The sequence below is a fragment of the Electrophorus electricus genome, chromosome 18, assembly GCF_041902795.1.
Source record: "Electrophorus electricus isolate QZ-2024a chromosome 18, ASM4190279v1, whole genome shotgun sequence".
In the NCBI taxonomy this organism is placed as follows: domain Eukaryota; kingdom Metazoa; phylum Chordata; class Actinopteri; order Gymnotiformes; family Gymnotidae; genus Electrophorus; species Electrophorus electricus.
This window is the reverse complement of record NC_137514.1, coordinates 21,340,001-21,354,494: the sequence shown is the minus strand read 5'-3', so window position 1 is coordinate 21,354,494 and position 14,494 is coordinate 21,340,001. Positions and strand designations below refer to the sequence as shown.

The following is a 14,494-nucleotide window of genomic DNA, read 5'->3' as shown; positions in this document are numbered from 1 at the left end:
GATAGTTCAAAAGATTCACTGCAGTTCAGGATGTAGCACTATATGGTGATTTATAATGGGGGAGGGGCGTGGTGTTCTCTCCGAAGAGGGTCCGTAAAACTCGATCTGATCCACCGTTGCTAAGCATGCAGTTCAGCAGATTTATTATCGAGGACATTGAACAGTTTACTGTGTGTTTGTACGGCTGTATGATGTAATAGTCAGGATACAGACTGAACCGCTGTGTTGGGTCACTCCTGTGACTCTGGGTCTGAACCGCTGTGTTGGGTCCAGTCCTGTGACTCTGGCTCTGGACCGCTGTGTTGGGTCCAGTCCTGTGACTCTGGCTCTGGACCGCTGTGTTGGGTCCAGTCCTGTGACTCTGGCTCTGGACCGCTGTGTTGGGTCCAGTCCTGTGACTCTGGCTCTGGACCGCTGTGTTGGGTCCAGTCCTGTGACCCTTCTACACATGTTTATGGGTAAGAATAACAAACTATAGATTAAGGCAAAGGGGTTATGCATCTAGTCACCACCTACCACCGATGTGTGTGTAAGCATTGGATGCACCTCCAGACTTTGACCTTCAAATTAAAGCAGGAACCTACAAAGTCATAAAGGCACAAAAATTCTTTTGCCTGCATCCTACGACAGAAGATGTAAGGAACACGTGCATCACTTTTTTAAAGTGGCCTGATAACCTGCTCAATTTTCCTTTGCTCCAAATCAACTTAGTGGCAAATTAAATATCGGCGAGATCTGCTCCTTAAGAGCAGGTTACCGAAGTGTGTGAGTGTTAAAGGCATTAAACGCTGAGTTTTAACACGTTAAGCACTTCAGCGAGATAATGTGAATACACTCTGACAGCCCGAGAATAACTTTACCATCTTATTATATGCTGCTATTTAGAGACGGCGGGCTGATACTGTAGACCCGTGGTTTGGCTAATGGAGTCTGAGGAGACAAGCAGCCAGTAGGACTGAAACAGCGAAAAGCGTCGTTATGGTGGGTCTTTTAAAAATACATGAATAAAGACAAACCGCCTGCTCAGAAAAACTCTGGTGCCCAAACACTTTCTCCCCAGGGTGAAAGCTCTCCAGCTCAGCGACCAAGTTTCGCAAGAAGGACACTTAAATTTGTTACCTGATATTTAAAGCACTTGCATGCGTGCACGCACACACACACATGCACACACACACACACACACACACACACGTAGATGGAAATGTATAGCCAGATATTGTCTCCACTCCCAGCACATTAATGCATAATTAATTAATATGTGTGAGTGTATGTGTGAGTGTGTGTGTGTGTGTGTGTGTGTGTGTGTGTGTGTGTGTGTGTGTGTGTGTTTGTGTGTGTCTGTGTGTGTGTGCACTTATATTTGTGCACGTGACTTCGTTCTGTGATCAGCAGCTGAGCTGATGTAAATAAGTAAGCTGGCAGTGTGATCAAGGCAGCCACCCTATACCAGCTAAAGCCAGCCCACCACCCACCCTATGTCTGCACAGCTAAAGCCAGCCCACCAGCCGCCCTATGTCTGCACAGCTAAAGCCAGCCCACCAGGCGCCCTATGTCTGCACAGCTAAAGCCAGCTCACCAGGCGCCCTATGTCTGCACAGCTAGACAGCCCTCCAGCTGCACTATATCAGCACAGCTAAAGCCAGCCCACCAGCCGCCCTATATCAGCCCAGCTAAAGCCAGCCCACCAGCCGCCCTATATCAGCACAGCTAAAGCCAGCCCACCAGCCGCCCTATATCAGCCCAGCTAAAGCCAGCCCACCAGCCGCCCTATATCAGCCCAGCTAAAGCCAGCCCTCCAGCCGCCCTATATCAGCCCAGCTAGACAGCCCTCCAGCTGCACTATATCAGCACAGCTAAAGCCAGCCCACCAGCCGCCCTATATCAGCCCAGCTAAAGCCAGCCCTCCAGCCACACTATATCAGCACAGCTAAAGCCAGCCTTCCAGGCTCACTACAGTAGCAGGCTCCAGATGCCCTCTACAGTCAATCCTCTGCACATGGCCTGACTGGCACTGTATCTGCAAAGAAAGAAAGACATTTTCATCTAAGGCCTTTTCCTTATTTATAAATAATTCAGTCCATGCCAATGCTATATGAATACGTTCTTCCCAAAACAAAGTTAGTCTTCATCATGTATGGGAACATTTTCCAGACTGTTGGAGAATCCATCCAGAATGTCATGAGAGGATTAAAACATTGTCAGAGGCAAGAAGTAGTTACTTTAAACTGTAAAACAGCCTTGATTTGTACAACATTTGTTTGATTAGTGCGTAATTGCACATGTGTATTTGTATAGTCCTCATGTCCTGACTGTTATTTTGTGCAAAGGACACCTAATGTGGCCAACCCTACACTCATTCAAATGCATCTTGATTTGTGATTGGTAGCACCCAGGGACATGCTTGCCAGCGACGAGAAACTTAACTGTGCATAAACATCTACACATCACAGTTACACATCATGGGGAAAAACGTGCGTGTGTGTGTTTTATTTTCTTCCCTTTTTATTGAGGTTGTCAAATAGTTTATCACTTACCAGCAACTTGGCAGCTGGAGTTTCGTGTTTTATTACGTCTGAGACGGGCCAGAACACACACGAGCTGAAAAGGTTAGGGGCCATGTTTCCGCCCTGCGCCATATCTGAAAAGAGCTAATGTGAACAACTGACTCTGGATCAGTACACGGCCTTTCCTTTGATCTGGGGACCGGTTAAAGAGGGGCCCGGGTGCCGATATAACATTTTGCTACCACGGCACGTATCGATCACAGACCTGCTCGCGGTGCACAAGTGCCGCATACAGCTCCGTTGCGGCATGCTGGAACTCTCCTGGCCATCTGGGAAGTGTCACCGTGGGATTGTTGGAGTTACAGTTCTACTCTGTCCCACGAGAAACAGAACAATTCAGTTAAATGCCGAGATCACTTAACAAATCATTAAGAGTAGGAGTGGGTCTCGTGATAACAGCGTCATAGTGCCTCCGGGCAAAACTAATTCAACTGCACATGTAAAAGCAGAATTTGAACTTTGCTGAAGAGAAAAACCTGCAATATCTTTATAATTACCAAGTACATTGATGGGTAGCAGAGTAAACAATGACTGAAAGATGACTCAGCATAATAATCACATTTACTTTCTGGGTTTTTTTTTAATTCAACCTGAGCATATGCACACACACACACACTCACACACACACACACTCACACATACACACACACACACACACACACACACACACACACACACACACATTGCATTTGGTTCTCATCTGTCTCTGTCCTAACAGCGATAATATGCGCAGTACATATTCATAAGTATTTATAATAATAAGTATTTGTCCAATGCCACAACCTTGTTCCGCGTGCTCCTTATGAATATTTATGAGCCAAGGTCCGGGTCCCCCTTGTCTTTGTGATATTAAGGAGTTTCCCGCTCAGCAGATTGTGTAACCCATCTTGACATAATCACTTACCCTCCCCGCACGGCTCCACGGCTCCACCTATACACAGACGTTTCCTCCATCCGTAATTATCCCTCCACAAATCAATTTAACGTCAGAGAAACAATCCGCCCGGCTGTGCGCGGCATATGCGCGGTGCGGAACGGCCCCCACCCGGCGTGGAACCCTGGGACAGGAGCGGTTGGTTTTTGCCTCGGGCTCTCTGCCCCTGAATTAGAACAGATGCATCATGGGTAAGCAACTTGTCGTGCGCGGCGTGGTAAATGGCAGGCCACATCTTCCCTTGAAGGCACATCTGCCTTAAGGGCTCGCCAGCTCCCGGCATATTGATTTTTTGCAGCTGTGAATACGCAAAGCAGGCTGCGCAGAGAGGACTCCATCCGCCGTCTTCGGGCCGCTGTTTACGAAAGCGGCGAACAAACCGAGCAAATTCAAACGGCTCCTGTCATCACGGAACGTTTGGCAGGAACACGCGGAGTAAATGGAAAAGGCAGAATCGGGCTGAGGTCAGCAGCAAGCGCCGCTGGAGCGCGACTGTAATTAAGAGCGTCTTACAGACTCTGCGAGCTCCTGCGCGAGATGTGCAACGATCCTCCACACCCTCCCATCACACCTGAGTGGCCTCGCGCTCATGTTGTAGAGAGCAAACTTAAAGTAATCACGTATTCCTCTGGAGACAAGCGACTGAATAACCCCCTCGGGAGGGCGCACCATAGAGTCCAGGGCTCCCACTCGCCGCCGGATGGATGCCTGCATCCATCTAAGTCTTTATGCAGCATCACACTTGGGTTAGGATTAGGTAAGTCTTTATACAGTAACACATGGGATAGGGTTAGCTAAGTTTTTATACAGTCATGCACGGGATAGGGTTAGCTAAGTCTTTATACAAGGGTTAGGGTTAGTGTTAGGGTTAGATCAGATGCAAGCCAATATCAGACTGAATCAGACACAGACCATGATCAGACTGAATCAGACACAGACGACTATCAGACTGAATCAGACACAGACCACCCACAGACGAGGGGTTGCCAGTCCCGGACTTCTACACAGCTGCAGAGATCAGTCTCAATATGGCAGAACATTCTTGAGTCTTTGTGAATCTCCAGTTCAGCTACCCAGCACCCATGTAAACACTGGGTCATATCGCCGGCTGAGGTGTCTGCAGCTACCAGAGGGGGCACTAGGGAGTCCTACAGTGGTGGTTCCAGCTTAGAGTGCAGTTCTAAACTCAATCACATGTGAATAAACTTCAGGCACATATCAGCACTTTAATGCCTGAAATGGTTTTAAAACAAGCCACCCACATTAATCTGTTAATGCATTTTTAATCTGCCTTTTGGTCCAATGGCTCTTCCTCACGCCGCTGCTGAGCACGACCCCTGATAAAGATGCGTGGGGGGGGTGGTATGCAGTGAGTGTGTGTGTGTGGTTTTTGTGTGTGTGTGTATGTGTGTGTGTGTGTGTGTGAGTGTGTGTGTGTGTGTGTGTGTGTGAGTGTGTGTGTGTATGATGATGTGTGTGCGTGGTATTGCAAGTGTGATGATGTGAGTGTGTGTGTGTCTGTGAGTGTGTATGTGTGTGTGTGATGTGTGTGTGTGTGTGTGTGTGTGTGACACATGGTGAGTGTGAGTGTGTGTATTTGTGTGTGTGATGATTTGTGTGTATGTAAGTGTGAGTGTGATGATGTGTGTATGTGTGTGATGATGTGCATGTGTGTGTATTTGTGTGATACGACCCCTGATACGTGGTGAGCGTGAGTGTGTGTCTGTGTGTGAGCGAGAGTGTGCGTGTGATGATGTGTGTGTGTGGGCGGGGCCTGTTCAAAGAGGGCAGGGCCTGCTTAGAGAGGGAGGGGCATGCTTCTCTTCCCCCAGCCCTGCATAGCTCTTTAATGATTAATCAGGCCGGGAGACATAAAGCTGGAGCACCTCTAATGGCCACAGCGTATTTGCATATTCATGCTGTTTTAGCACAACATGAGCAGAGAGGCGTGACAGACTCCCGAGAGCACAGACCAATGGGGCACCTTGTTTTCCGAGCGCTCTGCTGTAGCTCCGACTACACGTCCGTGCCGTGGGAACACGCGCATTCCTCCCCTATTGATCTCTTTCCCTTTGAGCCATTTTGTTTTTTTTCCCCTGTCCTGATTTGTCCGCCACCCTCTGCGTGAATTAAGGCTTTCATGGTACTGTGATGAAAGCCGGCTCCCTCCCGGGTCAAAGGTCAGCGGATTTCAGATCCCAGCTAAGCGCTACAGTGAGTTTTTTGTTTAGCTGTGTTTCATCTCACGAGCTCTCTGATGTGGAACCTCAAGCTCCCGTAAGCACTCAGACATTGCTGTGGTTCCACGTCCTGCAGATTGTCGTGACCAGGCTGGTCCGAAACTCTCCGCTGATGCTAATAATAAATGTCCTCAAACTTGCTAACCCATCGTCCGAGCCGTAAGAAGCTGATCTTTCTCTGTGCTTTGGTGGAGTCATTTCTAGCTGTTTCTGTGCGCTAAGGACCTCCAAATCCCCTCAGATCAAAATGGTTGCTCTGTGTAATGTCCTCTTCGATTTTCTGCTACCACAGATGTCTCCTCCCCTCCCCATTACACAGGACCGGCCGTCCGGGCTGAGCTCAGCCGGGCAGAATTAAAATGCTCCGCTCTGTCCTCGCAGGTTTACAATAATTACTTATATTTGTCTTTAGGATTCATGAATTATGAGGAGTGCAATTAATAATTGAGGAGGCCAGTGTCAGTGTTATTGTGAGTGGAGAGAAAACACACACACACACATTCCCTCCTCCCTCGCCCAAACACTCACTCTGAGATCTCGCGTGGCAACCTTCTTGCTGAAGATGAAACTGCAATGAAGGCCACACTCTAACCCCTAATCCCTAACCCTAACTCTAACTCTATCCCAAACCCTAACAGTAAACCCTAAAACCCTAACCCTTAACCCTAACTCTAACCCTTAACCCTAACCCTAACCCTAACCCTAACTCTAACCCTTAACCCTAACCCTAACCCTAACCCTAACTCTAACCCTAACCCTCTAACCCTAACTCTAACTCTATCCCAAACCCTAACAGTAAACCCTAAAACCCTAACCCTTAACCCTAACTCTAACCCTTAACCCTAACCCTAACCCTAACCCTAACTCTAACCCTTAACCCTAACCCTAACCCTAACCCTAACTCTAACCCTAACCCTCTAACCCTAACTCTAACTCTATCCCAAACCCTAACAGTAAACCCTAAAACCCTAACCCTTAACCCTAACCCTAACCCTAACCCTAACCCTAACTCTAACTCTAACCCTCTAACCCTTAACCCTAACCCTAACCCTAATCCTAACCCTAACTCTAACCCCAAACCCTAACCCTAACCCTAACTCTAACCCTAACCCTAACTTTAACTCTAACTCTAACCCTAACTCTAACTCTAACTCTAACTCTAACTCTAACTCTAACTCTAACCCTAACTCTAACCCTAACTCTAACTCTAACTCTAACTCTAACCCTAATTCTAACTCTAACTCTAACTCTAACTCTAACTCTAACTCTAACCCTAACTCTAACCCTAACCCTAACTCTAACTCTAACTCTAACTCTAACCCTAACCCTTAATCCTAACCCTAACCCTAACCCTAATCCTAACCCTAACTCTAACCCCTAACCCTAACCCTAACCCTAACCCTAACCCTTAATCCTAAATCTAACCCTAACCCTAACTCTAACTCTCATTCAAGAGAGATTTGGAATTAAAACTGTAGAATCATTGTGTGATGGGTGTGTGTGTGTGTGAGTATGTGTGTGTGAGGGTGTGAGTGTGTGTGTGTGTGAGTGTGTGTGTGTGTGTGTGTGTGTGTGTGAGTGTGTGAGTGTGTGTGTGTGTGTGTGTGTGTGTGTGTGTGTGTGTGTGTGTGCAGCCAAGAGTGTAATTGTTCCAGTGGATATTAGTTTGGAGTGCAAACAGGATGTGTGCTGTGATATGGAGTGTGTTTGTTTTTTCCTGTGGTCCTGATTTTATCGCAATGGTCCCTGTTGTGGATAATTGATGAGAGGTGTCCAGATTGAGTCAAAATTAGTAGTTTTGTTTTTAATGGATGCCCTTAATTTTCCATTTGAAATGTAGTTGTAGTCCATTAGCATTTTTCCCCGGTAGTCCTCAGAGCCAAACCACAATCTCTCAGAGTTCAGTGGAGCAGGTTTAAGTGTCTATGTTTGATGTTTAACCTTTTTATAGGAAAGAAAGTCACTATGATATATTAAGGTTGGGAGCAGGTGAGAATGAAATGAGAAATAAATGAGAATAGAACGAGAATGGTCCCAACAGTGAGACCAAACGTCCGGTCTGCTGTTCAGAGTCTGGTATGCACACGCATACACTGGAAAGTCCTGCCCAGGGTTACACACCTACTCACCATACACACACACACCTTCGATGGCCATCTCACTGTGCAAAATACACAAAATTAGACTTATTAATCCAGTTTTTATTTTAAAAATCTTGAACATGTCAATTTTTGGAACATATATATACATTTTCTATACTACAGCTTGGTCACATGCTTTTCACACACACAGTTTCAAATATCATTCCTTAAAAACGTGCTGCCGCCACCTGGATGTGTTTTTCTTCCCAAACAGTGAACACACACTTTGTTCTGCTGTATCAGCCAGCCAAGCAGTGCACCGTGACAAGATTTCACTCCTTCATTCATTAATTCTCTGCTTTTCAGCTCGGTCAGCCACGTAGGTTGGAGGTTGGAGCCTCGTGCCATTACGCTGATGTGCCCAAATATTTAGTGACTGCCACAGCTTTCGCACGGTTGCATCCTACCAAAAAGCGATCGGTACTCTCCTGTCTGAAGGAACACACGTGTCACCGACAGAACATGTGACACTTCTCATAACTGGCTGACAGTCATTACATGACACTAACACTGATGTAATGTGATTAACACCAGAAAGCGTGTTGGGGGTGTGCTAGGGTTCGATTTTACAGGCTGCACTCTGAGTGATTGACACCTGTGTATTGAAGCAAGGCGTGACCAGACAAGTCAAGATGTCATTTTAATGTTGCAGGAGATCCCACAGATAAAAGGTGTGTTAATCCCGCAACATTTTTTACCCGCGGAGCTGTATGACTGCCCTCCAACAGTCTGGATTAACACTGCCTTCCCACAGTCTGGATTAACACTGCCCTCCAACAGTCTGGACTAATACTGCCTTCCCACAGTCTGGATTAACACTGCCCTCCAACAGTCTGGACTAACACTGCCTTCCCACAGTCTGGATTAACACTGCCCTCCAACAGTCTGGACTAACACTGCCTTCCCACAATTTGGATTAACACTGCCCTCCAACAGTCTGGATTAACACTGCCCTCGAACAGTCTGGATTAACACTGCCCTCCAACAGTTTATATTAACACTGCCCTCCAACAGTCTGAATTAACACTGCCTTCCCAAGTTAGCAAGTGTTAGCATGCTTTTGCACTCTTCCGGCAAATGGTGACACTTTAAAGTCTGAACGGACCGTGTGACGTGGCGAGATGAACATGCTCATTGGCTGAACAAATGACCAGCTGGTGCATCATGGGATTTGCAGTGCCAGGCACCGAACAGGACTGGACGCCCTTCCAGTGTGGCCTCAAACATCCAGGTACACTAAGTACACTCGCCCCATCTGGCCGTGCTGTTGATCCTCCCACCTGCCATACTCCCTGTGCTCATATTAGCTGGAACTTCACAGGTGACCCCTGACCCCGCCTGAGTCCATCACAGCAGGGCTTGTTAGCTGGCCACGCCTCCACCACGCATCCTCTCACAGGCGTGTCCACACAACGACCCAGTCAGGGCCCCACCCATTTGAGAGCCCCACCCCTCCTCCACTCATCACCGTAAGCAGGAACAACGTCTTGTTACGAAGCTCGCGGGAGCGTCCGCATCCAGTCTGTTATGCGGGGACGTCTGTGGCGTCTCTCCCTTAGTCTGCGGGACATTTACGAGGCTCTCGTCATGATTGATGGTGCGCGCTCCCTCGTGAGACGCCCTGCACGCCTCCATTACTGGGCCGGATGATGGCTGTGCACATCAGCTACCAGCTGCTCCTTATTCCCCCACACTTCATAACCGCAAGACACCCCAGAGACCCACAGGTTTCCGCGACAACAGGCTACACACACACACACACACACACAGAGAGAGAGAGAGAGCGGTCAGAGGAAAACCACTGACCTTCCATGTGGTGCAAACAATGGCGTAATACATCTCAGGAGGCTAGAGGCTGCTGTTAGCCACACACACACACAGTCTGGGGGCTGCTGTTACCTTCAGAACCTTCTAAGCCTGTATGTCAGAGGGACATTAACTATTCCTCACACGTTCCTGCCGCACTGTGGAGTTCCATGTCTCCGCACCACACGCACACTGGAGCGCCGTACTGTGGAGTTCCATGTCTCCGCACCACACGCACACTGGAGCGCCGTACTGTGGAGTTCCATGTCTCCGCACCACACGCACACTGGAGCGCCGTACTGTGGAGTTCCATGTCTCCGCACCACACACACACTGGAGTGCCACCACACACACTTCCCTGTCCGTTTTCTTTCTCTACTTTCCATCGCTGTCCATCGAGGGGTTAACGGACGGTCCTGCTTTGTGTTTTAACGAATTGGCTCAATACAGTGTTGAGAACCCAGGTGGAGAAGAACAATGTACCACACGGCTAACGGCTACCTTCACAAAGCCTCCAGACAATGCAACGCCACGGTATTTTATTGAGCTGAAGTCAGCGCACAGTGTGAGTGTTTGTGTGTGTGTATGTGTAAAACCCAACTGTTCGTACAGTCTAACGGATTCATCTTCTGTGTGAGGTAATAAGGTGAGCTCTCTCTTCAGACGGATCAACGTTCTATTGGATAAATCCTGGGAGGTTAAACAGACGAGGACCCGCAGGTTAGCAGGGTGGGGATCATCCGGGCTCCAAGCTCAGACAGAGGAGCTCAGACAGAGGAGTCCAGCTCCTCCCCTGGGAGGGGCAGCGATGGACGTTCCGGTTGTCGGAACGGTGCACACTGTGCCCCGCTGTGTTGCGTTGCCTCCAGCAGCATCAGGTGGTAGAGTGCAGCAGATTCAAGTTTGATTATTCATCAACTTTCAGCTGACGTTCACACAGAGAGACCACTGCACCTGGACAGGTCTGCAAGCACAGTCTTCTAACACACACACACACACACACATATGCAGGAAAACAATCAAAAACATAGCTCACACACACGCAGGAAAACACTCAAAATCATTGCTCACACACACACACACACAGAGCAAGAACACTATTCAAGGAATTTATCTTAATCTTCACGGAAAGGCACACGCGCGCAGAACATTTAAAACGGTTTAATATTGGCGGATCTGTGGCACGTGCGTGATGTACATTATTTCGTGGGGCGCCGCGTGCCACCGTGACAGGCGGCGTTTCGGAGTTGTGCGGTAATCGACTGAACGCCCACGGGACGTGGACATGTCGGGTTATATTATGGGATGTTATTGCTCGCGATGCCACTCCGTGTCCGAGTGTGTGACCAAATGCATTTTAATCTGGTGGGTTTGTTGTTGCGCGCCGAGCGTGCGGTAATCCCGTGCGCCGGTGTCCCGAGTACTGCACGGGCTCTTTGTTTTGAATCCCTGCGCCGCGGTTAAAGTCCGCGCGAGACGCGCGATGTATCTGCGGCGGCTTCGAGTTACGGGGCCAATCGCGCGGGATGACGTGCGGCGCAACGGATTCCAGTCCGTGTTTTTCTCGGTGCTCTTATTTGGTCACCGGCTAGCGCACGGTCTGTGTGTGTGTGTGAAAGCGAGAGGGAGAGAGAGAGCGTGCGCTCTTGTGTGTCTGTGAAAGAGAGAGGGAGGGAGCGAGCGTGCGCACGGTGTGTGTGTGCACAGTCTCAGGATCGCTGCCTTCCCCGTGGAGCGCTGTATAGTTAAGTTGGACGGAGCACCGCCGCGCGCTGTCTTCTCCGCGCGGGTTTTTGTATGTATTTGGGAACAGAGGTGGGCTTTTCTGGCGGGACAAACTGGGAGTGCTTCGCTATGACACGCTCGTGCACCAAGGCGTGATTCCTGATTAATGAACATTGTGCAAGTGGAGACTGGGGACTCGGCTCGTGCGACCGTGCGGGCTTGTCTGTCGCGAGCGCAATGCTGGGCATCCCGTTCGTCCTGTGCACCCTGGTCCTCGTGGCCCTCGGCGCCGACGCGACGTCGCGGAGCTGCGGCGACGTGCGTCACGCGTACGCGGCCAAGGGCTTCGCTCTCGCCGGCGCGCCCCAGCACGAGATCGCAGGTAAGAGACGCCGAAAACTCTCGAGGTGCGGCGCGCGCTGGAAAAGAGAACCCCCCCCCCCCCCTCGCCTGCAGCTCGTGCTTGTGCGCTGGCTCCGTTAAAGCAGCTGTTGCACACGACGAAACGGCTTCGGACGGAATCTTGGAAGCGAATACGCGGTCATGTCATCGCACGCGCATTGGCGGCGGCGTTAAGTCGAGGTGATCGATACACGTCCGAATCGCGCGCGAGCCCTTTGTCCACGTGCACCAGAATGAAATCCCTGCAAAACTTCTGCTCGCTCCGTGCCGCACGCTCCATTCTCACGGGCAGAGTTTGGGGGAGACGCGAGTGCGTGGCGCAGTGGGGGGGCGGGGGGACACCACAGGTTTGCGTGAGAGGAAAACGTGAAAGACGTGAAGTTAAAGCAAACTCACGGCAACAGTGTACATATAAGATCAGCGTCGACATTTAATGTCAGTATCCCCGGGCAACATGAATCATTAATGACGCGCTGCCTTTAATAGAAAGTATATCTGTGAGAACTCTCGGAGTTGGTAAGCAGCTCGAGATCAGCGGGTGAAGGGACGGCGTCTTACATCTTTAATCTGCAGCGCAGTCGCGCGGGTCCTTGTTATTGATCTCTGTCCCCGTGGAGCTAAACGGCCTTCAGAGTGCAATATGAATGTGAATTTAGGCAAATGGGCTAAAGTATGCATGCGTGCGTCACACGGGTAACGCCTGGCACCTACCCCACACAGTACGTCATACAGGTAACGACTGGCACCTACCACGCACAGTACATCACACAGGTAACGACTGGCACCTACCCCACACAGTACATCACACAGGTAATGACCGGCACCTACCCCACACAGTACGTCATACAGGTAACGACTGGCACCTACCACGCACAGTACATCACACAGGTAACGACTGGCACCTACCCCACACAGTACATCACACAGGTAATGACCGGCACCTACCCCACACAGTACGTCATACAGGTAACGACCGGCATCTACCGTACACAGTACGTCACACAGGTAACGACAGGCACCTACCACACACAGTACATCATACAGGTAACAAACTACCCCACACAGTACATCATACAGGTAACGTCTGGCACCTACCACACACAGTATGTCATACAGGTAACGTCCGGCACCTACCACACACAGTACGTCACACAGGTAACAACCAGTAACTACCACACACAGTACATCATACAGGTGGCAACCGGCACCTACCCTACACAGTACGTCACACATTATGTCACACAGTATGTCATACAGGTAACAACCAGCACCTACTCCACACAGCACATCATACAGGTAACAACCAGTAGCTACCACACACAGTACATCATACAGGTAAGAACCAGCACCTACCCCACACAGCACATCATGACCAGTAATGACCAGTAGCTACCCCACACAGTACGTCACACAGGTAACGACCAGCACACAGTACATCACACAGTATGTCACACAGTATGTCACACAGGTAACAAACTACCCCACACAGTACATCATATGGGTAACGAGTACCTACCCCACACAGTACGTCACACACGTAACGACCATCACCTACCCCACACAGTACTCATTTTGTTTTATCAGTGACGTGTCTTTCCAATAACCAAGTAAACCTTTACTCACAGACGGTCTACGCTTGACAGCCATACTTGTCTCTGCCCAGATTTCAAAATACGGCTTGCATTCCCCCGCCCCCAAAAATCCCCTCCAGACATGTTAATATATTAGCGGCCAGCAGGGGGCTCCACACGCACTGCATGTATTCCACTGACTGTATTTAAGTCCTCCAGGCTATAGCTTAGCGCTAATTCACACTGCATGGCACGACGCTGATAGACGCACTATCATTATCTCGTGTGAAGTAATCACATTTAAGGTTTGTAAAGCGGGGAAAACAGATTAACGTGCTGTGAACAGAATGTTGAACATGAGAGAACATTTAAAGGAGCAGATAATCCAGCAAAAAGTGTGTTGTAAAACAATGCCAAATACAGTGAAAGGGAACAGCTTAATGTGATGGAGATATGCGCCTCGGCTGTCCTCGGAAGTAACGTTTGAGTGCTGTAGTAACGTGTTGGGGATGTTGTCATTTGACAGGGCTTAAACTTAATGGCGTCACGCACTTACCAGGTAACACAGACAACCGTGTCAGAAAAATACCAGAAATAACTCTGAAATCCAGTGGAGGCCAAACATCCACTGTTCGCGCAAACACCGGCAGCTCCCACAAACACCCGCCGCTCCCTCGCTGCAGTGTGTGGTATCGGCCGTGACCCGGTGCTGTAGTGGGAACCAGACACAAACACCTTTAACACTGATGAACACCACAGGGGAGGTTTGGTGCAGTACAGCGAGGAAAAGACAATGCTGCTAACCTTTAACTGTGTGTGTGTGTGTGTGTGTCAGAGGGCACGCAGATACTATTCCATCAGTGAGTTTTCCAGTGTCTTGTAGACGGTTGTGTGGGCTGGGAGGTTTTTTCTCTCTCTCCACTCTCAGCCGAGCATCTGTTCACAGACACAGCTAGTTCATGCGGCACAGCTGACCAGCGATGCTGGCACAAGGTCAGAGCAGTACTGGTTCCAGCCTGGTTTCAGCACTGGTTCCCATGGGCTGGTGTTCCAGGAGGTTTAGGCTGGTGTGTGTGTGGGCCTACCTGCAGCTCTGTGGCAGTAATGAAGA

The 14,494-nt window shown here is 49.4% G+C and overlaps 1 protein-coding gene across 4 annotated transcripts in view; it reads left to right on the top strand.

Annotated features, from left to right (window-relative positions):
- Positions 1 to 11,280: 11,280 nt before the first annotated feature.
- Positions 11,281 to 14,494, top strand: part of gpc6a (glypican 6a) — a 137,644-nt gene continuing 134,430 nt past the window's right edge. The window contains exon 1 of one of the 4 annotated variants that reach the window (XM_081701142.1): positions 11,281 to 11,792. In XM_081701142.1, coding sequence (XP_081557268.1) covers positions 11,648 to 11,792 — 145 coding nt within the window. In that variant the 5' untranslated portion in view covers positions 11,281 to 11,647. The remainder of the gene's footprint in view (positions 11,793 to 14,494) is intronic. The other 3 variants (XM_081701141.1, XM_035534931.2, XM_035534932.2) reach the window with 3 other exon arrangements.